General features: G+C 65.7%; 2 protein-coding genes across 20 annotated transcripts in view; one reads left to right on the top strand and one right to left on the bottom strand.

The window, feature by feature from the left end:
- CRYBA1 (crystallin beta A1) lies at nt 1–5902 on the bottom strand. Its single transcript, XM_075113335.1, is given in 8 exon segments — nt 1–563; nt 700–842; nt 1387–1528; nt 3101–3219; nt 3467–3586; nt 4168–4232; nt 4978–4990; nt 4992–5902. Coding segments are annotated over 8 exon segments (768 nt in total). The 5' UTR covers nt 5010–5902; the 3' UTR covers nt 1–415.
- Nucleotides 5903–9583: 3681 nt separating this feature from the next.
- Nucleotides 9584–21462, top strand: part of MYO18A (myosin XVIIIA) — a 39002-nt gene continuing 27123 nt past the window's right edge. For 18 of the 19 annotated variants that reach the window (XM_075113522.1, XM_075113519.1, XM_075113516.1 and 15 more), the window contains exons 1-2: nt 9584–9662; nt 14711–15803. In XM_075113522.1, the coding sequence (XP_074969623.1) occupies nt 14790–15803 (1014 nt within the window). In that variant the 5' untranslated portion in view covers nt 9584–9662; nt 14711–14789. Of the gene's footprint in view, nt 9663–14160; nt 14387–14710; nt 15804–21462 lie in introns of those variants that run through there. The other variant, XM_075113503.1, reaches the window with a different exon arrangement.

Genomic DNA, 21462 nt, shown 5'->3' with positions numbered 1-21462 from the left:
CATCCTTCGCCTTGGCAGGGGAAGGGGGGGAAGCCCCACGGCTGCGGAGCTGCAGCAGCCAAGGATTCGGCTGCTGTGTGTGTGCGTGCGACAGCCGGGGGATGAACTTGCCTCGGTGTGAGCCCCACTGGGCTTCAGTCCTGCTTAAAGTGGGCAGGGGAGGGTCCGGTCCCTGCTGCTGGGGATGTGTGGCTTCAGTCCCGAACACACAACAGCAAACACCCACCAAGCTGGGTTATCTTTTTTGTTCAGTCACATTTATTGGCAATTGTGGCAGTTGGTACCGTTTGGGAGTGTTGTTCCATAAGCAGTTGCAGTACAAGAAGGGGTGGTTATTTCGGGAGGGGAGTATTAGCACCAAAAGGGAGCCGGTGAGCTTTAGAAACCTTGCAGAGATGTACTGGAAAGTGGGGAGCTACTGCTGGACACGCCTGATGGATTGGATCTGGGAGGTCTGGGCATGCGAACCCCACTCTCGCCAGTGCTTGTAGTCTCCTCCGTGGTGGTCGGACTCCAGGATGTACTGGTAGCCACGGTACCCGGGATACTGGTAGCAGACCCAGCTGGAAGAAAAGGAATGTCAGGCAGCCGTAAGAGGTAAGCCAAGGGGGTTACGGGGTGTCCCCCCCTCCAGCTGTGGTAGCACAGCGATGGCAGCGGTTTGACCCTGCTGCTCGTCATTCTCTGCCCGTCACTTACGCGCCGCACTGGATCTTCATGGAGCCCACTTCGTTGTTGGCCCAGCCCATGGCCTGCAGCGAGGGGTAGTCGTCACTTATCTCCCACTGGCGGCCAATGAAGTTGTCTTTCTCGAAGATGGTGATCTTGGATTCCTTGTGGTTCTGGGCAGGAAGAGCAGAGGGTGAGGGGGAGCCGGGTGCTCCCTCCCCGGCATGGATGGGGGTGGCGGGGCAATGGCTGTCCCTCCCTGTGGTGGTGCTCGGGGGGTTTCCTGGGGGTTGCATGCACAGCCCGAGGGAGGGAGGTGGGCTGGTGGGCCCTGGGCTGGTTTTCCCAAAACTCAGATGTGTGGAGGTGCTCAGCAGGGTGGCACTGGGCCAGGATGGGGCAGGGGTTGGCCTGGGAGGTGTCCGTGACAGCTACGCCACAGCTACCATCTCAGGCTGGCTGTCCCCGAGCTCTGGTCATGTACAGCTGGCCCAGAAGTTCCCTTAAAAGTTTCAGAAAACAGGACAAAAAGAGGAGCTCCTACTTGGCATGGGAGGGGTGAGCTGAGGCCACCCCGAGGAGCCTCTGCCACCCACAGAGCCCCTGGCATGGCTGTGTTTGCCCTTCCTAACCTCATTCCCCTGGCCTGCTGCTATTGCCTGGGACATTTTGATGGGATCGGAGTCGTGAGAGCTCCATCGGAGCCAGGACACTCACAGCGGAGCAGACGGGGCGGAAGGACATCAGGCGCTCGATGTGGTAGGCATTGCTGCCGCTCCAGGCGTCCCAGCGCGGGTACTCTCCCCTCTCCAGGATGAACTGCTGCCCGCAGAAGCCTGTGTGCTCGTAACCGACCCAGCTGCAAAAACAGAGCGAAGGGCTGCCAGGGCTTCCTGCGGCAGCTCTGGGCCTCCCGCTCGGGGCTGGCACCGGGGCATGGATGTAGGTGCGAGGAGGAGGTTGGGGTCTGGCCTCTGCCCACGAGTCGGGGAGGAAAGGAAGCGGTGCTGGATGTGTAACCGTGTCTGGTGCCTGGGAGGCTGCCCACATGGCAGCGCCAGCATCCCCCGGATCCAGCGGGTGATGGGGTCCCTCCCGCAAGGGGCCCAGCCTGTGACGATGGCTCGCCTTCCCCTAACTGCTCCGTGGTTATTTACACAGCTCAGCATCGCGTTAGGATGCCGCAGGACACCTGTGGCTGCCCTTCTCTTCCAAAGGCCTCATTTCTTACTTGTTTCCCAATTACAACCTGGCACAGCTGGAAAGACCTGAATTCCTAATGCCCAACCGAGGCAGAACCCATCTGGCTACGGGCAGGGCAGGGAGCTATTGCCTCTCCCCTTTCCGGCTCCCCCTCTTCGCTGAAAACAAACACGGAGGGGTGAGAGGGATGCCTCCGCCCTGCGGGGGATATTTTGCAAGCCCTGGTGCTGCCCACACGAGAGCCTGCCTGTCCCCAGGGTGGGGACCTCTCCTGGGCATGTCTCCTTACAGAGGCTGGGGACAGGACGGCCGCAGCCCAGCAGAGCCCAGCGGAGCCCAGCAGGGTAGGAAGGCAGCGGCTGGAAGGAGGTTGGCACAGCCTGTGCAGCCCACAGACCTGCTGGTGGGGTACGCAGGGTGCTGAGGGGCAGGCTGAGCCCCAGTCCTGCCCCCCGCAATCGGCCTCCCCCCATGCAAGGTGACCAGCCTGATTAGGAACACGCCAACTGGAGCAGTGAGCTGATTACGGCGTGAGCACGCATGCTGCTGTAATCCCATTAGCATTACAAATCCTAAATATAGCAGCACGAATCTATCTTGTCTGCTTCCCTGGCCCAGCGGGATGCTTGCCGTGGGGACCGCTCCTTACACACAACTTCTCGGAGCAGCTCGGGAGATGTCTTGCCTGTGCCAGGGAAGGTGTCCGTGCACAGGGAGAAGGCTGGTTATGCTCCCTACCCCTGTCAGCCACTGGCGCAGCCCACCGCAGGCTGCGGGAAGGCTCTGCTCTGGCCCTGGGGAGCTGCACGGTGCAGGGAGAGCACGGGGGAGAGCGGGGTTGGGCCCTGGGGCACGAAACGTGGTTCATAGGCACGGTGCTTCACGGGGTCACACAGGCGGATGGGGACCAGGCTGAGCTCAAGCTTTCACCTGGCCACCCATGAGCACCGACCCTCAGGCAGCATCCCTGCGGGCCACCAGCGAGCTCTAAACCTGGCTGCTCCCAGGCTGCAGGAGGCAGTTTTGGATGATGCCAGAGGCATTGCCGCAGTCCACTGGCCCTGTGTCTGTCAGTGCTACCCAGGGCTTGCTGCCTGGCAGGGTGGGATCCCCCGCTCCTGGGGGCAGAGCAGAGCAAGGACAGCCGGCCCCGCTCCATGCTCAGGCACCCCTCGTCCCACCAGCCCACCTGGGAAAGCATCCCCACCGCTGGCCACCGGGTACTCACGCGCCACACTCCACCTTCAGGGAGCGGATGTTGTCGAAGCCGCACTCCATGATGTTTGGACAAGCTGACGTGAACTCCATCCTCTTGCCCTGGAAGTTTTCTTGGTCATACACGGTGATCTGGAACGGAGAGCGAGCTGCCGAGTTGGGAACAGCCCAGCAGCGGCCCCAGGCGATTCAGTGCCTCTTCGAGACAGAGGGTCGCGCTCCGTCCGGGGAAGAGCCAGCGGAGGCTGCAGCGGGCACCCTTCTGGGCTGGGACGCAGCCCTGCACGCCTCCGCGCATCCCTGCACTGCTGGCCCCGCGGCGCCCTGCCTTGGTCTCGGGGGAGCCGCACGCTGGCCCCTGCTCCGCTCTCCTGCTCACCCGTGCGGAGATCAGTTCCCGGGGCAGCGGTGCCATCCGGAGAGAGGAGCGGAGCCATTCTGGGACGGGCGGGTGGCAGGGCTGTGGCTGGCAGTTCTCCCGGCCTCTGCTCCGAACGCTCTAGGGCAAAGAGGATTAACGGGGGGAAAGGGCAAGGGGGAACTCCCCCAGGGGGCTGCGGCTGACGCTCTCCTCTCCCATGACAGCTCCAGGCTTCGGCGGGGTGCGCCCCACTTGTGCACGTGCTTCTCCTCTCCCTCTTGGCTCCCTCCTCGAACTGGGTCCCCAGAGCTGTTGCCAGACCCCTCGGAGCTGCTCCCCACCTTGCTCTGCAGTGCCCACCACCCCCTTTGCAGCCCTTGTGCCTGCCCCTGCCTGCCTGCCTGCACCGACAGGGGAGGGCGAGTAACAGCGTGGCTTTCAGGGACTGCTGTAACTGCCTGGCACAGGACAACTGGTAAGAGCAGGGCACATCTGGGCCAGGGTGCTGCAAAGAGGCTTATGAAAAACACCCGGGAGGTGTATGAGCAGGCAGGAGACAAGTTGCCTTTGGCAGAGGGCAGGGGTGCCTTGCTTCCTGTGCTCCCCCTCCTCCCTGCCTGCTGTGCAGCTTTTCTGGCCCTGGAGGACTGGCTTTGCCCCTCTCCCTGTCCCCCACCTGCACACAGGGAAAGGCGACATACAGGGGTGCAAGGACATACCTTCCACGGGCCCATGGGGACAGGCAGAGGGTTTGTCTGAGCCATCTTTGCTGCTGGAACGGTGTCTGGAGAAGGAAGGAAAAGCTGTTTGCACTGCACCATGCCCCGTGCCTCCCTGCTGCCTGCTCATGGGGCTGGGGGCCAGCTCTGCACCCACCGCCCACAGCGTTTGTTCCAAGGCAGCTGCCTGGCTGCTGGGGACAAGCCATGCCAGTCGCAGCAAGACCCTCTTGCTAGCCACGGTGTGGGGTGGGGGTCACAGCAGGGGGCTCCCTCCTCACCACCACGGTGCACCTTCCCTCCTCCCGGCCATGGCACGGAGCCTACACAACTGCCAGGGCTCCCCTTTCTCCTTCCCCGAGGCCAGCCCACCACTAGGAAGAACACCCCTGAGGCAGAGTGGGGAGCTGTGGCAGGGGGCATGGGCTGCCAGGTTCCTGGTGGTGTCCAACAGACCCACCTTCTCCCCTCTCCCTGCCCCGGCACCCCTGCTATGCCTCCCCTGGGAGGCACGGTGGGCTCCCATAGATGGCCCTAGGTAATGGTGGGAGATGCCAACCGGTGTGCCATGCCGGGGTCCGGGGCTGGGTGGGTGCCAGCAGTGGGGTGTCCCACGGTAGAGGGGCTCTCAGCCACCCCAGCTGCCAGTGGGGATGTGTGAGCCTGTCTTTTGCCATGGGAAACGGTGATGGTCCCTCTGGGTGTCTTTTGCTACCAGGCAGGAGGAAAGGTGTCTGCCTGGCCGGCCAGCGCCAGTGGGGGCGAGCAGGGGGCGAGGTGGAAGAGGTGCGAATCGGTCCCAGGACTCACCTAGCTCAGGCGGTTACTGCTGCTTCACCCATGTAATGTTTGCCTACTTCAGCGGCTCGGCTTTTATAGGGTGCTGCTGGCCGGGAGCCGGTGCCAGCGTTTGCAGAGTTGTCAGCACAAAGCTTGCGATGGCATTGTCCCGCTGATCCCCGGAGATTTCAGCTGCTCATCCCCATGGTCTGAGCCACATTCTTAGGGAAAAAGAAAAAAAAAATTGATAATAAAAAAAAAGAAAAATAATCGGGCTGTTTGCACAGATAATCTTGGGCACAAACGACTCAACAGTTTGACTGCTCTGGCATTTTCCAGGGGCAATGCACCGCGCCGTCGCGGGGCGAGCGCAGGGGCTGGCCCGGCCCTGGTGCCGGTTGGCACGGTGGGGACGGCGCGGCACCCTCTTGGTGAGACCCTGCGGGTGCTGGGCTTGGCCGGGTGCTTGCCGGACACCAGCATCACCGTGCTCCGCCGGCCATGGCGGGTCCCTGTCTCCATGTCGGTGTGGACACCCTCCTCCCACTGCAGCCCCATGGCAGGTGAGGGGGGCTGCAAGGCTGCACCTCCCCGCTCGGTGGGAGCTGGTGTGGGGTCTCCCATTCACCGGGCGGACAGCCACGGCTGCACCGAGCGCTGGTGCTTGCCCCTGGCTCCATGCAGCGCTGCCACCGTCACCGCCCTGGCCCTGTGCCCGGGGAGGGGGGGGAGCCGCCATAGGCCTTGGAGGCCTCAGGCCTGTGGTAACCATGGCAACGAGGCACCCCTAGGCCTCAGGCCTCGCAATAACCATGGCAACCAGGTCCCGCTCCCCCGTCCCTGCGGCAGGGCGGGCGCTGCAGGCCCCGGGGTGCCATGGCGGGCGCAGGCCCAGGCCCTTGGGGGTCACGAGCGTGGCGGCGCAGGCTGCTGCCTCAGCGCATGGCTGCCGGCATAATGCGCCACCCGCGTCTGACTGCCCCTTTTGTCTCCCCGCCGGGTGGCCGGCACAAAACAAAGCGCTCCGTCAGCACTGCCCGCGGCACGGCTTGGCGCCCAGCCCGGGGGGGACCCTGGTGGGGCCGCGCTACAGGGACGGCACCACCCAGCCCAGCCCAAGGGGGCCCAGTGGGGTCCTGGGGGACCCCTCCTGCGAGCTGGGCTCCACCATGGCAGGGAGAATCTGGGTCTTGGGGGGAGCTTTCCCCTCACTGGCTGCTGCCATGTGCTGCACTGGGGCCAGGACGCTGCGGAGGGATGGGGACATGGTTGGCGAAATGGGGGGGGATCACACAGCAGACGTGTGGGGCTGCACCCCTGAGATGCACCAGCTCCTGCGGCATGCTGGCTGACCATACTGCTACGACCCAGCAAACATGGGTCCAGGGAAAGGGAGGAGCAGGGCCACCTGCCCTCTGCAGGGCTGCCAAAACGTGGGCTGGTGGTGGGAACACTCCTGCAAAACCCCGGGCACCCTCCCTGTGCACCCCACCATGGGCACCCCTGGCTGCGAGGGCTAGGCCAGGCTGGAGCTTGTCCCCGGCTCCCTCCAGCCCCTCAGGCATGGCCTGGCCATGGCTTTGGCCGCCCCGGCGGTGTGGAGGCTTTGCCAGGAGCCTGGTGCCACTAGAGGGAGAGCTCACCCCGAGCAGGCCGCGCCGCAGCCGGCGCATGCGGGTGTGCGGCATGTGTAGGGTGTACAGCGCTGCACATCCCTCTACACCCCACACGGGCACCCGCCTTCCCTTGCGAAGGGAAAACACTGGCTCTGGCTGCAAATGGTCCCAGGGCAAAGCCTAGTGCCGGCAGCCACCCCAGACCAGGGCCATGGTGGGGGTAAAGACCCCCCTGCACAGCCCGCGTTGGGCACGGCAGGGGACAGGTCACCCTCAGCAGAGAGCAGGACCCCCAGGTATGGCTCAGGGTGCGGCGGGCTCCCCAGCCGCCCTCCCAGCTCACACTGCTGGTGGGGCAGGTCCCCCCCAAAAAGGACCTGGGGGGATGGCGGTGAGCGCCTGGGGAGCCACCACTTCGATGATGCCGGTGGGTCCATGGGTCGTCCGGAACAACTGGTTTTTCTAGATCCCAGAGACTATAAAAAAGCAGTGACCTATTTAGGAAACGCCGCGGCGCTGCGAAACAGATGCTTCCCTTCCTGGCCCGGCTCGGGGCCCTTGCCGCTCCGGCCAGCCATCTGTGCCTGCTGGGGGCACCATGAAACACCACTTGCACCAGAGCTCTCTCCCCCTTCTCCCTAGAAAGCTCTGGGTGACACAGAGACCTTCCTTGGGCGTGGGGTTTGCTGGTGCCTGTGAAACCCCATGCTGGGGGAGAGCTGCTCAGGGCAGCCGGGCCCCGGGAAAGGGGCTGGCGACGTGGGACAGGATCTTGTGGCATGGGGTGGCAGGAGGCTGGCCCCGCTGGGTGGCTGATCGCGGCAGGGCTGTGTGAGACGCCGGGGACCCCGCGCTGTCTCACAGCTCGGCGGTTCCAACCGGCACCGGCCCTGCCACCGCCTGCCTGGCGCGATAAGGAAGCAGGAGCTGCCGCAGGCTGTAACCGGCTGTTCACCCGCCTGTGCCGGGGAGGCAGGGCAGAGGTACAGTCACACGATGTGTCCCCTTGCCACCGCAGCCGGAAAACCCTCCTGGCAGCTGAGCTGGGGCTCTGCCTCTCCTCTGGCACACCCGTCCCCACCACTGCTCTCCGGCTGGCTGCAGCTCCCCGCACTGGGCGCCACGTGCTTGGGACAAAGGAAAGTGTGACAAAAGCAGGCGGCTGCGCTCGCTGCCGCCGTCCTCTGCTGCTGCAAGAGCTGCATCTCCTCCACCGCCGGGTCCCTCGGCCCAGGCCGCAGCGTGGGGCCCCTTGCACGGCTGCCAGCTTGCTCTTGCCATGCTCACACACACACGTGCTGCTCTGCTGCTGCAGTGGGGCCGTGTCCTGGGCACATGTTGTGGGCTGGAAATCACACCCAGCCTTACCGCTGCAAGGGAAGAGGGGCTTGTGACACTCAAGCAAGCGTGTCCTGAGAGAGGGGTTGAACCCGGTGTGGTTCCCAGTGCTCGTGGGCGTGATGATCGCTGCTGTGAGGTGCTCTGTGCTGAGGGCCGGAGAGAGGGGGCCTTTTCCCCATGCGCGGCAAGGCTCAGCCTACGGCTAGCAAACTGCCCAGCACTGCTGTGCAGCAGGGCAGGACAGCGAGGCCGTGACCGCAGGGAAGACCCAAGTTCCCCTCACCCTGTCACGCTCGCAGCTCAATTGCACGAGAGCCAGGACCACACGGCTCAGCCCGGCTCAGCCTCTGATGGGTGGTGGCAGGGTTTTGGAGTGAGTGCTCTGGGGTGCCCTGGGCAGGGCAGGAGCTGTGGGAGGCGGCAGGGATGGTGCTGGGGGCAGACCCTTGTCCCCATAGGTCCCTCTGTCCATCCTGAGCTTTCCAGCAGAGATGAAGCACTCACTGAAAAGTGCTTTTGGAAAGAGCTCGTGGATGCCTGTCTCTGGGGTCCCTGTTCCCCAAGCCCTGATCCAGCTTCACCAGGCTGCTCCATCCCACGAAGGGCCTGGAGGTGGCCCTGCTGCTCCTATGTCCCATAGCAAGGGAGGTTGTCCCAGGACAGAGACTGTGGGGCTTGTCCTCAAACCGTCTGTCCTAGGGCAGCTGCCTCTGGCCTTCACGCTGTGCACAGCGCGGCGGGGCCCGCAGGATTTTAGCTGTGTCTGACTAACCCCAACGTGATTTCCCAAAGCTGGACATGAGTGGAAGGGGCATAACAAAAGCTTTGCGTCTGTCACTGCCCAGTCACTGAGAGATGCTCGCTGTCAATCCCATGCTGTCTCCTGGCCAAAGCAACCAGGCACTGTCCGGAACGGTGTGGTTCCTGCAGGCTCACAGCCCTCCCTGGGGACAGGCGGTGTGGGGAGAAGCACGGGCCCCAAAACGGCTCTGCAGGTGGCTCCGCAATGTCCTGCGTTGTATTCCCCAGGCTCGGCCTGTGCAGCTGCCGGCCGGTGCGGACCGACCACCCTGCTCTGGCAGCCTGATCCCTGTGCCGGATCAGGCGCTGCTCCGGATCGGATCCTTCTGAAAAGGGGAACCCCGGGAGCGTGTGTGCACACACCGGTGCAACGCACGGGGCCGCGTGTGCGCCAGCGTGAGCGCACACCACGCGAGCGTGTTTTCCACTGTGTGCTGCGTCGCAGGGAGAGGACCGGCGTGTGCGTGTGTTGCAGGGGTGTGAGCGCACCGTGTGCGTGCAGGGGTGTACGCCAGCCGTCCGAAAATGGGTGTGCGTGTGTCCCAGCGTGCGCCGTGGGGTGCGCGCTCCCCTTTCAGAGCAGGTACGCGCTTTGCAGGGCGCACCCCGGCCGTGGGTGCCCACCGGGGTGTGGGTGCCACAAGCCCCTGCACCGCTCCCGGGCGTGCACCCGCGGTCTGTATGTTCGGGGGGTGCTGCGGGGGTGGGTGCACCGGGGGTGGGGTGGGGCGCACGGGGGTTGCTCCCGGGTGGGCCCGGACGCCGGCGTACCGTTCCATCCCGGACCGTTCGGTACCGTTCCCCTGCCGTGCCCGTCCCGGGCGGCGCGCGCAGAGCAGGCAGTGCCCGCCCCGGTGCGGCGCCGCCCCGCCCCGCCCCGCCCCGCCCCGCCCCGCCGCCGGGGCCCGGCACCGCCGCCGCCAGCACCGGGCCCCGCTCCGCCGCCGCCGCCGCTGGGTGAGTACCCGCCACCGGCCCCGGTACCGGCTCCCGGGGCAGCGACACGGACACGGACAGGGACAGGGACAGGGACACTCACCGCCCGGTGCGGGGTGGGGCGGGATGCGTCTGTATCGCCCCCCCCGGGGCGGGCCGTGCGTGTGCCCGTGCCCGTGCTCGTGCCCGTGCCCCCGCGGCGTTGCACAGCCGGGGGGTGTGTGTGTGCGCGGGGGGGGGTGTGCGTGCGGCCCGCCCCGGTGCTGTTGCGGGGTGTGTGTATGCGCATGGCCCGCCGTTGTCTTGCAGCGCCTTGTGCTTGTGCATCCCGGTGTCTTGCAGCGCGCGCGGGCGTGTGCGCGCGTGCATGTGGTGTGCGGCCCCCCCCCCCCCCCACGTTGTGTCACCTTGTGCGTGCTCCCCCCCGCGTTGAGCTGCGGGGTGTGTTTGTGCGTGTCCCGTCCCCCCCCCGCCCCGTTGCATTGCAGCACCTGTGTGCGTGTTGACCGTGCAGGCTGTGGGGCGCAGGAGTCGTGTGTGCACCCCGCTGCGGGTGCTGTGGGGGCACCTGTGCCCCCAGGGTGGGCATGCACCCTCTGCCAGCCTGTCCCTGCAGGGTGGCCCATGTTGGGTGCCCCAGTGCCCGCAGCAGGGCTCCTTAGGGCTAGCCCCGCTTCCAGGGAGAAGCCGCTGGCCTGGGCCTTTCCCGCACCACCGGGGAATCGCACCCGAAGCTATTAACCACATCGCTGCCCAGGCCAGCAGCGCTGGCACCTGGGTCCCTTTCTGGGGTGACACCGGGGCAGTGGCTGGCCTAGGCCGGGGTGGGTGGCACAGCAAGCTGCTGCGCTGGGGGTGGCGGGGGCTCGCGGGGCCTGCGGCCGCCACGGCGCCTGCCTGCACGTTAATTTGCCCGGGGAGGAATATATAGAGCGGCAAGCGAGGGCTGGGACGCGCGTCCAGAAATAGTGTGGTTTCCAGCCGGCCTGTGAGATGCAAATCGTTTGGTCAACAAGCGCCAGAGCTAAACTTAGGGCAATTACAGAAAAGTGTGGGCCCACAGCGGCTGTGCAGGGGCACGCGGCAGCCGGTGTTTTGGCACCCCAGGCTGGCCCTGGAACCGGGGGACCCCTACCCAGCAGCTCCCACCGCCCCATCCGCCGTCAGGAGCCGAGTGTTTCTGCAGCGTCTGCGCCAGTCCTGAACTTTGCCCGCTGACGAGACGCGGCTCAGCCCTTCACCTTTGCTGTGGGCTGGGCTGGGCCGTGCGGGGCGGTCAGGCTGCAAATTTGGGTCCAGAAATGGATGGTGCCTGATGGCGACAGGGCTGTGACCTGCCTGGCCTCCCACCAGCTGATTGCTAAACTGTCTTTTGCTTTCACTCCCACCTGGCAGAGCCTGGCAGCGATCGCCATCCCACCACCTCTGTTTTGTAAGGACTCTCAGGCTGTTTTATTACCCGGCTTTGGGGCGAGGCGGACGCCTGCACCCCACGCACGCACCCTGTGCACCCTCCTGGCCTCCGCCGCCGGCCCAGGGTGACGCTTCAAAGCCAGGCTGGGTCCCCTTTGCTGCTGGAGACGGGGTTCCCGCAGCAGGAGGACCCAAAATCTGGCTTTGGAGACAGCCTGGTGGCACATCCTGGCTGTGACTCAGGTAAATCCGGGATTGTTTTCCTCCTGACACATCCCAGTGTTGTCCGTAAAGGCAGGCAGTGCAGAGGGATTTGGAAACCCCCTAAATTTCCTTGTTCTGTGGAAAACTTGTGTCCGGGAAGGAGGCGAGGAGCCATCACGCAGGTCAGTCCCCTTTGCCTTGTGTGGAAGCTGGGCTGGCCGCTCGGCTGCGCTGCCGGCAGCGCCCACTCGCTGGCACGGCATCGTCCCTGCCCGGCCGGGCGCAGCCGGGGCGTGGGGCGCCCCAAACATGGCGCGCCCAAGGAGGCGACAGCTCCTGTGCCGAAGCGGAGGGTGAGCGCGGCCCTACCGCCGGCGTCGTGGCGGGGAGCAGAGTGGGGAGGGCAAGCGACCAGGAAACTTGCACTGCAGGTCCCTGCGCGGGGAGCGTGTCGGACGAGATTGCGTCTCAGGGAGGGAAGGAGTGGCCCGGGAGTTTCAGTGAACGCCTTCCTCCCTGCCTGAAACTCCCCGGCGCCGTGGCAGGGATGTGGGGGCTCATGGCCGTGGTGGGGGGACAAGGAAGAAGTTGCCTGCTAATCACTCCTGTTTGAGGGGCTCAGGGAGGGGTTTTGGGTTTGGGGGCCTTGAGCTGGGTCTCCCTTTCTGCCACCGGGCCCTTCCAGGGTGATGTCCGCTGTCCCCTACCAGCCCAGGTGTCACAGCAGCGCCCTTGCGTGCGATCCCTGGGCACAGCTGGCGCCTGTGGGTGCCTCTCCCTCCCCTGTCACGGCTCATGCATGCCGCTGCCCCAAACACGCCTGGCGATGGGTAATCCCGGAGCGAGCCCAGGCTGAGTCAGGGAAGGCGCGTTGGGTCTGATTCAGGAGCAAGGAGACGCTCAGCGGCCGTCTCCTGCTTGCGGCGTCGGGCTGCACCCAGCCGGCATCCCCAGTGCATTCGTGCCACTGGTGGGAGCCTCCGTGGGGGAAAAGGGAGCAAATTGCAACGGCATCTCACACGGGCTGGGGATGCCGGTGCAGCGGGGACGCTGGGGTCTTTACCCTGGCCCACGAAGCTCTTGTCCCCCCTGCCTTGCTGCTGCCAGCGGTAGGGTGCTTGTGTGGGGCACACGTGGCCGGGCTGCTGGCTGCCGGTGCTGCCTGATTAGCCATGCAGATGGTAGCACTTGTTCCCCCTTTTTGTTGAGCATACAAAGGCCCGGAGGGAGCGTGTGTGCTGGGGAGAGAAACCACCAAGGACAAAGAGCACACCGGCTGCCCGCCTCCCAGCGCCTCAGCTTTAACCAGCACCTGCCTGGCGAGTGGATCTGCTCCCAAGGGTCCCCACCCTGGACCTGGGAAGGGGTCCTGGCAGCCCCCTCCCTGCCATGGGGCAAGCACGGGGTGCTCCTGGGGGTGTAGCCCTTTCTGCATCCCCCTGGCAGCTGGGGGTACCGGTGGCTGGTGTCTCGGCAGGGGGACTGGCGCAAGTGGTTCCCTCCCTGCCATTGTCTGTGCTGAGGCCCCGGCACCACCACGGAGGAGCCGGAGGAGAGCAGCCACCGCAGTGGCACGGCCGCGAGGCCCTTTGCTGGCAGCACCTGCTGCGGGTCAAGGGAAGGAGCTGCACCATCCCCGGGCTGAGGTCAGCGGTCACCCCACAGCGGCGTTTCTGGGAGAGGAGAAAGGAGCTGGCTTGTTTTCACGCATTTTGGGGTCCTGCCCAGCCCTGGTCCTGGCTGTGGGTGTAAGCAAAGCCCCGGGTGCTGCAGGGGAAGGCAGAACAGGCAGAGCCCTGGGGCTGAGTGGTGTGGGCAGAGCCATGGCAGCACTTCTGGCCGTGGGTAGGAGGCTTGGAGCTGGCGAATGCAGCCGCCCGGCCACGCTGCATGCCTGACCTTGTCCGTCCCTCCGACTGCTTTCCCTGTATCCCGTGCCCGGGGTCAGCACCGTGCTCTGGCTTGCAGAGCCCTGCCCTCACCTGCCCTGCGGCCGGGCCTCTCCTGGGGCACCTGTGCTCCCGCCCTGGCCCCGAGGGGCGCCGGGGTTTGGGCACCCCTGCCACCCCTGAACCCGTGTGGCTTTGCCAGGGGGAGGCCTTGGCAACGTGTCCCACTGGGTGCATGCAGGGGCAGGGGGGACTGCGTGCACCCGTAGGGAGGTGGCCCAGGCCAGGGTGGTGATGCAGCACCGAGGCTGTGCTGGAGCCAAGGTGTAGCTTGGCACGGCATGGCATGGCATCCATGCATCCCAGGGTGCCCGCAGAACCCTCGCTGCCAGCACGGGCAGCATTGCCATCCCCACGGGTTGCCCAAACCTCATCCCAGTGCCCATTGGAGAGCTCTAAAGCAGATGCTTCAAACGCGGGGAGTTTTCCTGTTGTCCTTTGTGCTGAGGTTAAGTTCCTGCACGGCTTCCTGCCCCATTATATATAGCTGTCAGCCTGTCCTGCACGGCGCTGCCGGCCGGCTGCTCCAGTTTGGCGTTGTTTATCCGCAGCCCAAGCGCTCGATGGAGCTTGGGGGGGGCTGGTGGGCACCGGTTGCCCTGGGGGCAGACGGGTCCCGCAACAGCCCCATGTGGGGCGAGGCTGTGGGAGCCTCTGGGCTCTGGGTGCACGTGGGGTTTTCCAGTGGGGCTGTGGTTTCTGCCTGGCCATGGTTTTGCTGCCGGCTGGGTGCTCCCCCCGCTGCATGGGACGCCTGAATGAAAGAGCGACTGTTCCTGGAGGTCATTGGCAGCGTCATGAGTTTCTGCGTCGTCCCAGCTAAAATTAGACACTTATCAGTGTTTGGGAGGGATGTGATTTTACAGGTTCCTGTTTATTAGAGCAGCCTTCACTTAGGGCGGTGTTTCCAGCTCCCTCCCCTGTGGGGACACTGCCTGTGTCTGTCCCCTGCGACTTTGTGGTGGCTGGGGCTGGGACGAGTGGCAGAGAGGCTTCTTGTTTCTTCGACAAGGGGCTTTTGAGCCAGCGGGCAGGACTCCTGTGGTGCTGCAGCCGGCAGGGATGGGTGGTTTTGCCCAGGGAGCGTCCACACCAGCGGTAACTGCTGCAGCTGCAGCTGGGATGCCTTCCTCCCCTGCCCACCTGTGCTGCTCCGAAACGGCTCCTGAGCTGCAGGAGGTGCTGGGGGTCTTGCCCACAGTCAGCCCTGGTGCTGGCATGGGGATGCACGGGGGTGCCAGGCTGCTGGGCTTCTTTCAGGGCATCCCTCGGGGTGCAGGGCCACCCTTGCTGCATCCCTGGGGCCTGGTGCCCAGCCAGGGCAAGGATGCAATGACTGGGGCAGTGTCAGAGCCCCGCAGTGCTACTGTCCCCAGGGAGGGTGGAGACACTGGGGCATGGCTTGGGGCTCGGGGGGACCTGTGGGGTGGAGCGAGGGGCGGTGGGGTGGGTGTTGGCTGTACCGCTGTCTGATGGCACCCTTGCCCGTCTGTCCTTCTGCAGGCAGGCGGCCGTGCCGTGACCAGCACACCAACCCAGCGCCCTGCCGTGGGGGCGAGCGTGCCCCGAGCCCCCCTCCACCATGTTCAACCTGATGAAGAAGGACAAAGAGAAGGATGGGGCCCGAAAGGAGAAGAAGGAAAAGAAGGAGAAGAAGGAGCGGATGTCGGCAGCTGAGCTCAAGAGCCTGGAGGAGATGAGCATGCGCCGGGGATTCTTCAACCTCAACCGTGCCTCCAAGCGGGACTCCAAGACCCGCCTGGAGATCTCCAACCCCATCCCCATCAAGGTGGCCAGTGGCTCTGACCTGCATCTCACGGACATTGACTCTGACAGCAACCGGGGCAGCGTCATCTTGGACTCGGGCCACCTGAGCACGGCCAGCTCCAGTGACGATCTCAAGGTGGACGATGCCAACTTCAAGGGCTCAGTGCTGCAGCGGGCGGCCAAGTTCGGCTCGTTGGCCAAGCAGAACTCTCAGATGATTGTCAAACGCTTCTCCTTCTCCCAGAAGAGCCGGGATGAGAGCACCTCAGAGACGTCCACCCCCTCCGAACACTCGGCGGCCCCCTCCCCGCAGGTGGAGGTGCGCACGCTGGAGACCCAGCTCGCCAAGCAAGGGGTCCCTCCGGGACACCCCTGCACCCCTCCCGCCTCCTCCCTACGTGCCAGGGTGCCGGAGCTCGTTGGCAAGAGGTTCCCTGCTGAGCTGCGGCTGCCCGCCTTGGTGCCCCCGCAGCCCCCCACCCCGCGGCAGCTGGAGCTGCAGAGGCGCAACACTGGCGATTTCGGCTTCTCCCTACGCCGTACCACCATGCTGGACCGGGCGCCCGACGGGCAGGTGTACCGGCGCGTCGTGCACTTCGCCGAACCCGGAGCCGGCACCAAAGACTTGGCGTTGGGGTTGGTGCCGGGTGACCGGCTAGTGGAAATCAACGGGCGAAATGTGGAGAACAAATCCCGGGATGAGATTGTGGAGATGATCCGGCAGTCGGGGGAGACAGTGCAGCTGAAGGTGCAGCCCATCCTGGAGCTGAGCGAGCTGAGCCGCTGCTGGCTGCGGGGCGGCCAGGGGACGCGCCGCACTGCCTGGGACGTGAGTAACGCCATCCTCGCCGCAGGGCCAGCGCCCTGGGTTTCTGCCGCCCGCCAGCGTCCCCGCGGTGGGTGTTTGGGTTGGCAGGGGCTGCGGGAACCCGTGGGTGCCAGAGCTGCTCCAGCCGGGAGCAATGCACAGGGAGGAGCGGGAGGCTGTGGCTTGGATGCAGGGGTGATGCCTGCCCGTGCCCCGGGGCAGCAGAGCAGTTGCGAGGGCACGTTTGCATCAGGGCTTGTGAACTGGCACCGGTGGGTTTTTCCCCCAGAAATGCTCTGTGTGCTGCTGGGTTTGGTCTTTCCTCTGCCAGAGTGGCTCTGGGAGAACCCAGCTCTGTGTCACCTGAGGGAAGTCTGTCCCTGTCCGGTCGCCGAGGCAGCATAGTCCAGCAGGGAAAGCAGCTTTGCTCCTTGCTGCCGGGAAATCTCTAATGCGGCTTTGCAGGAGGGGCACTGCCTGCCCCGCTGCCTGCCCCGCTGCTCACATCAGCCTCCCAACGCTGGGATCCCTCCCCGGGGACCAGGGAGGGCAGCGTGGTGTGTTGGGGGACGGGAGCTGCCGGCAGCGTGCGCAGCCCTGCGTGCGTGGTTGGTGCCGTATAAATAGAACCTTAATGGCTGGGTGACCCACATCCCCCGCGTCAGCTGCCCGGCTCTGCTGACCCTGCCGCGGGCTAACCAGTCTCCTGGCCGACCAGTGTCCCGGCGGAGGCCCCAAAATGCCGACAGCCTGCAGGGCTGGACCCCATCTATGGCAGCAGCGTGGCGTTGGTTTGTAACCGGGCTTGTTTAGTGTATTTTTAAGCCTTCCTTAGGGAGAGGAGGGTGCCTGCGCTCACGGAGTAGGTCGCCTGTGCTGGGGAGAGCGGTGCCGAGCGTGGCGGGGCCCCATCCCTGCGGGGCAGTGGCTGGGATGAAGTGAGGGTGGCTGTGGTGCAGGGATGCCGCGGCGGTAGCCGTGGGGCTCCATGTGCTCCCTGAGCAGGCGCCGATGTTGCGGGGTGGAGTCTGCACCGAGCTGGAGCTCTGGTTTTCCGGCAGCTCCTCCCCGGAGCCCGGCAGGCGTCACTGGGCAATGCCGGCTGTGCTGCTGGGATAACCCCTGGCCGGATAACCCCGCGGGGCTGGGGGGCACGGCTGCCACCCTTGCTGCAGCACGCTGGTGTGGGAGCAGGTGTGCATTCAATGCCAGCGTGCAGGGGCTGCCGAGGTGCTTGTGCCCGCCAAGAGCGCGGTGCTGCAGCTGGCAAGGGGAAAAGGAGATGCCGGTGCCTCTGGGACTGCGGGGATGAGGCTGCAGTGTACGGCCTTGTGCTGGGTCCTGGCGTGGAGGAAACCAGCCAGAGGGGTGGCAGCGACCATGTCCATGGCACCTTTGGGTGCCACCGCAGCATGGACACCCCCGGTGCAGGATGCTGTCCCCCTCCTGCATGGTGCAGGGGTGCATTGGGGGATGCGCCGCGCTTTGTCAGAGCTGGGGATCCAAGGCTGTGTGGTCAGGGGTCCTTCACCCGGCGGGGCCGTGCAAGGTGCCAGCGCGCAGGGAGGCCCAGCTCTCCCCCAGGCCCCGCTAAGCTCCCTGGAATGTTTCTGGTCCTAATTTAAATAAAAATGATCCTTTTTGAAACAGGAAATTATAGGCATATTTTGGGCTGTTGCTCTGAAAGCCCCTCCCTGGCTGGAGTGGGGATGGTGCCGGGCTCCCTCTGTACCGCGGGGGGTTTAACCTCCTCAGTGGGGGCCATGCTGAGCCACCCTTGTCCCCACAGACCCACGCCGCAGCCGGGCAGGGGCAGGATCCGCCATGTCTGGGGGGGTTCTTGGTGCTGTGGGGTGCACAGGGGGCTGGCCAGTGGCATGGCGTGGCCAGGCATCAGGGACCGGGTGAAACCACCCCCCCATGTCCCAGCTTTGCTTCCGGCGCGAGGCAGCCGGGCTGGCTCGGCTCCACGCCTGTATTTATTTATTTACCAGGAAAATTCCTCTGGCAGGGCCCAAGCGTGTGCCGGCCGGGGAGAAATATTCCAGAAACGCCGCCGCCCGCTCCAGCGCTTCGTCGGGACCACAGGCATTCGGCAGCCGTGCCGGCAGACCCTGCGCACCGTGCTCGCCTGCTGGCCACAGGCGCCCTGGTCCCCGGAGGTCGCTGCCCCCGGGGTGCAAGGCCACCACGCCATGGCGTGGCTGGGTGCCAGCTCTTTGCCGTGCCCTGTGTCCCACCGGGGGACTCCGTGGGAAGGCTGGGGGATGTGGGGTGGGGGCTGCAGCTGTCCCATCTTGCTGGAGGCACTTTCTCCTTTTGCCCACGCTTCCTCCAGGGGAAGCTCTTGGGTTGGCTCTTCCTCTTCCCTCACTGTGGGGATGGTGCTGCCGCGGTGTTCCTGGTGTCGGGGCCCTGGGGAGGGTGTTTGTGTCCAGCAGGCTCGTCCACGGGGCTGGTGTGTCTCTGCTGAAGTTCCTGGTGAAGGAACGAGAGGAATCTGCTGGCTGGGCAGAAATAGTGCCGTGGTTGCGCGGCCAGGCTGGGGGTCCTGGTGGAGATGGCTGGTGGGAGCCAGGCTTCTACCTGGTGGGTGGCTCCGTGCCCTGCCTCGGGGATGCTCAGGAGCCCCGGGAAGGCAGGACCACGTTGTATCGCCCGGGTCTGTGTGGGTTTGGCTCGCCATGGAGGGGGCTGCGGTGGCTCTGCGTGCCGGGGCTGAGCCGGTGCCCTCTCCAAAGCTTCTTGTTCCTGCTGTCAGGGGAGGTGACTTTGACTTTTTGCAAAGAACCCAGTGACTGCTGCTGGCGCTACCTGGGGACACCACGGGCACCCTCCACTGCGTCATGCCAGCCCTGCCAAGGGTGTTTGCCGTGGCCTCTCCCCGGCACGTGCCTGGTGTGGAGAGGGGCCGGGGCTGCCGTTCGGTGCCAGCCTGAGGGCGGTGCTGCAAAACCTGGTGTTAACTGGGCCGGGAGGGACACGGCCCGGTGCAGGCATCCCCGGCACAGGGATTTCCAGCCCGCCATTGGCACAGCCCTCCCGGTCAGGCTGGGACCCCCTGCTCACTCCAGGAGCGGTTTTTGGTTTGGGGCATGTCTGCGTCCCTGGGGTCGGGCAGGGACCTGCTCAGATGCCGGCTGGAGTCCCCGCCATGCCCGGGCGGTCACCGCCTCTCCTCCAACCGCCGGCACGCCTGGCTCCCTGCCACCGGCCTCCTCCCGGCAGGCCCCGCGCGGGGAGGCCCCCAGCCCCTCACCCGCCGCCCCGCTCCCACTGTTTCCAGGGAGACCTTGGACCTCCAGAGGCAGCTTTGCCGTGAAAGTGGCTTTACCGTGGGCTGCTGGGCCGGCACACTTCTGTGGCGCTGGCCCTCGCCTTGGGGCGGGGGGGGCTGTCCGTCTGCAGGAGCGTTTTGGGGGACTGTTGTGTTCATGGGGAAGCAAATGGAGGTGCAAGTGGTGTTGGGGCTGCACCGCCCAGCATGATGCCGGACACCCTGCTGCGATGCTGGGCACCCCTCTACGATGCTGGCCACCCCACTACGTCACCGGGCACCCTGCCGTGGGAGCCCCGGGGTGCAGGAGCGTGCAACCCTGTCCCTCATGGCGCAGGACCCTCCCTGGCTCCCCCAGCCCTGCAGCTGCGCTCAGCCCGGGGGTGCCTTTCCCTGCTCCCCCCGGAGCGGGCGATGGGACGGAGGCCAGGCAGTTCCCCCCACGGCGCCGGGCTGCCGCGAGCCCACATCACTTCCTCCGGCGGCGGCGGCGGTGGTGGTGGTGGTGGCGGCAAGGCCTCACTGCCCGCTTGTCCCCCCCGGCGCTCCCTCCAGCTGCTGCGCGCGCCGGCGAGGCCCTCGCATTCCTCGGCTATTTTTAGGGTGGCCCTATCAGCCCAGCTGTCCCCGCGCCGCCGGCTGCCGCCCCGCGCGCCTCTCCCACCGTGCTGCGCCGTGCTCGCCCCGGCAGAAACCCCGCTCCCGGCTCACCCCAACCCTGCGGTAAGGTCGGGACTCCCAGCGTGACCGGCACGGCACGGGGGAGCACAAGGGGGGCACATGGGGGCCAGTCCTGGCTTTGGGGTCGGGGGCTGAATGGCTGCACCCACCCCTGGGGTGGGTGCTTTGGTGGCCAGGGGCTGTTTCTTGCAGCTCCCCAAGGACCCCACCCTCTGCCCCGACACTGGTGCTCTACGGACACCTTTGGGGCACTGCCAGGCTGCGTGGAGGTGGGAGCGCCACGGGCAGAGGGTGTGGGGGCTCCAACCCACGGGCACGTTTGTCTCTGGACCCCCATGCCCAGTCTGTGCTCTGGGTGCCGGTGTTTCACACTATGGTGGTGGGGGGTGTACAGGGGATCCCTCTGGCATGGGGCGATGTGCCCCCCGACGGGTGGGTTGGTTCGGTGCTGGGGTGCTCCTCCCTGCCATGGCCAGCCCTGGGAGGGGGGGTTCAACCTGACGGCCCCGGGTGCGACCCCCCTGGGCTTTGGAGCGTGGTGCCAGCTGGGGCGGTGGGTCCTGCTCGGGCTGCCTGGCCGCTGGCACAGGCTCAGGCTCAGAATAAACCCTGGCTGTCAGGGCAAGCAGGGAGCCCAGGGCAGAAAATATCCCTTCCCTCACCCTGGCATTTGCTTACTGCAGCGGGCTGGCCCGTCCGGGGGGAAACTGGGGCACAGTCCTGTGGCCTGACTAAAGGGGCTTTTTGTGCACAGTGAGTTTTGTCGGGTGTCATCCTGGCCACCTGCCTGTCCCCAGAGCCCTTCCTTAAGGCACTGCTTGTTTGTACGCTGAGCAGGGCCAGGTGGGCTCAGACTCCCATTCCAGAGGGTCCTGGGCTCCCAGGGCCAGCGAGGAAGGGCACGTACACTGTGCCATGGTTCAGCATCCCATGTGCCGGCCCTGTCCCGTCTCACCTCTCCCTTTCTCCCCAGCCAGGGCTGCGGCTCCATGAGACATCACCATGGCGTTTTCATCCCGGTTTGCATTCTGGGAGCAGAAGGGAAGTCTCTCGCACGTTCGCCCACACCCCATGTTCGGGTCACGCTGCTGACTGGCTCCCCCAGTTTGCCCAGTGTCAGCACCGCGTTCAGAGGGGTGCTCCCAGCATCTCGCTGCGCTGCCATGCTGGGAGCTGCCCCGCGCCCCACCGCAGCACTGCGGTCACCGACGCGGCCACGCATGCGATTACTAACGCCGTCACTAACGACTGCTTTGCGAGTGGCCGGTGCAGCCCCTAACACGGTGCGAGCCCCCTCGGTGCCGCTGGCCAGCCCTCGCAGGAGCTGTGCGATGGCGAGTCGGGGAGAGTTGCCCACAGGGCGCACCATGCGCTGCCGTCACGGTGCCACGGCCAAGCCCTGGAGCTCAGAGGCAGGCTGCCCGCCCCCCCAGCCCCGCTCGGCAGGGAGCTGGCACGTCCCGTGCTGTGGCTGCCACAGAGATTAGCTGGTGACACTTAAAACGTGCTATGACACCCGGCAGGGTGACGTGCAGAAACGCAGAGCCCCCATGGGGAGTGGCAACAGGGCTCTGTGTACCCGCTTGCTCACGGGCTGCACGCGAGGAGGGGGCTGGGGCCGGGCGGGCAGAGCGCTTTCCCACCTTTGGGGTTTGCCATAACTGGGGCGCATCTCTGTGCTTCCCCCCCGCCCCTTTTCAGCTGCTGGGAAGCCTGGAAGGA

Source organism: Phalacrocorax aristotelis, chromosome 18, assembly GCF_949628215.1.
Source record: "Phalacrocorax aristotelis chromosome 18, bGulAri2.1, whole genome shotgun sequence".
NCBI lineage: Eukaryota > Metazoa > Chordata > Aves > Suliformes > Phalacrocoracidae > Phalacrocorax > Phalacrocorax aristotelis.
Note: the sequence above shows the minus strand (reverse complement) of the source record. Positions and strands in the feature narration are given on the sequence as shown.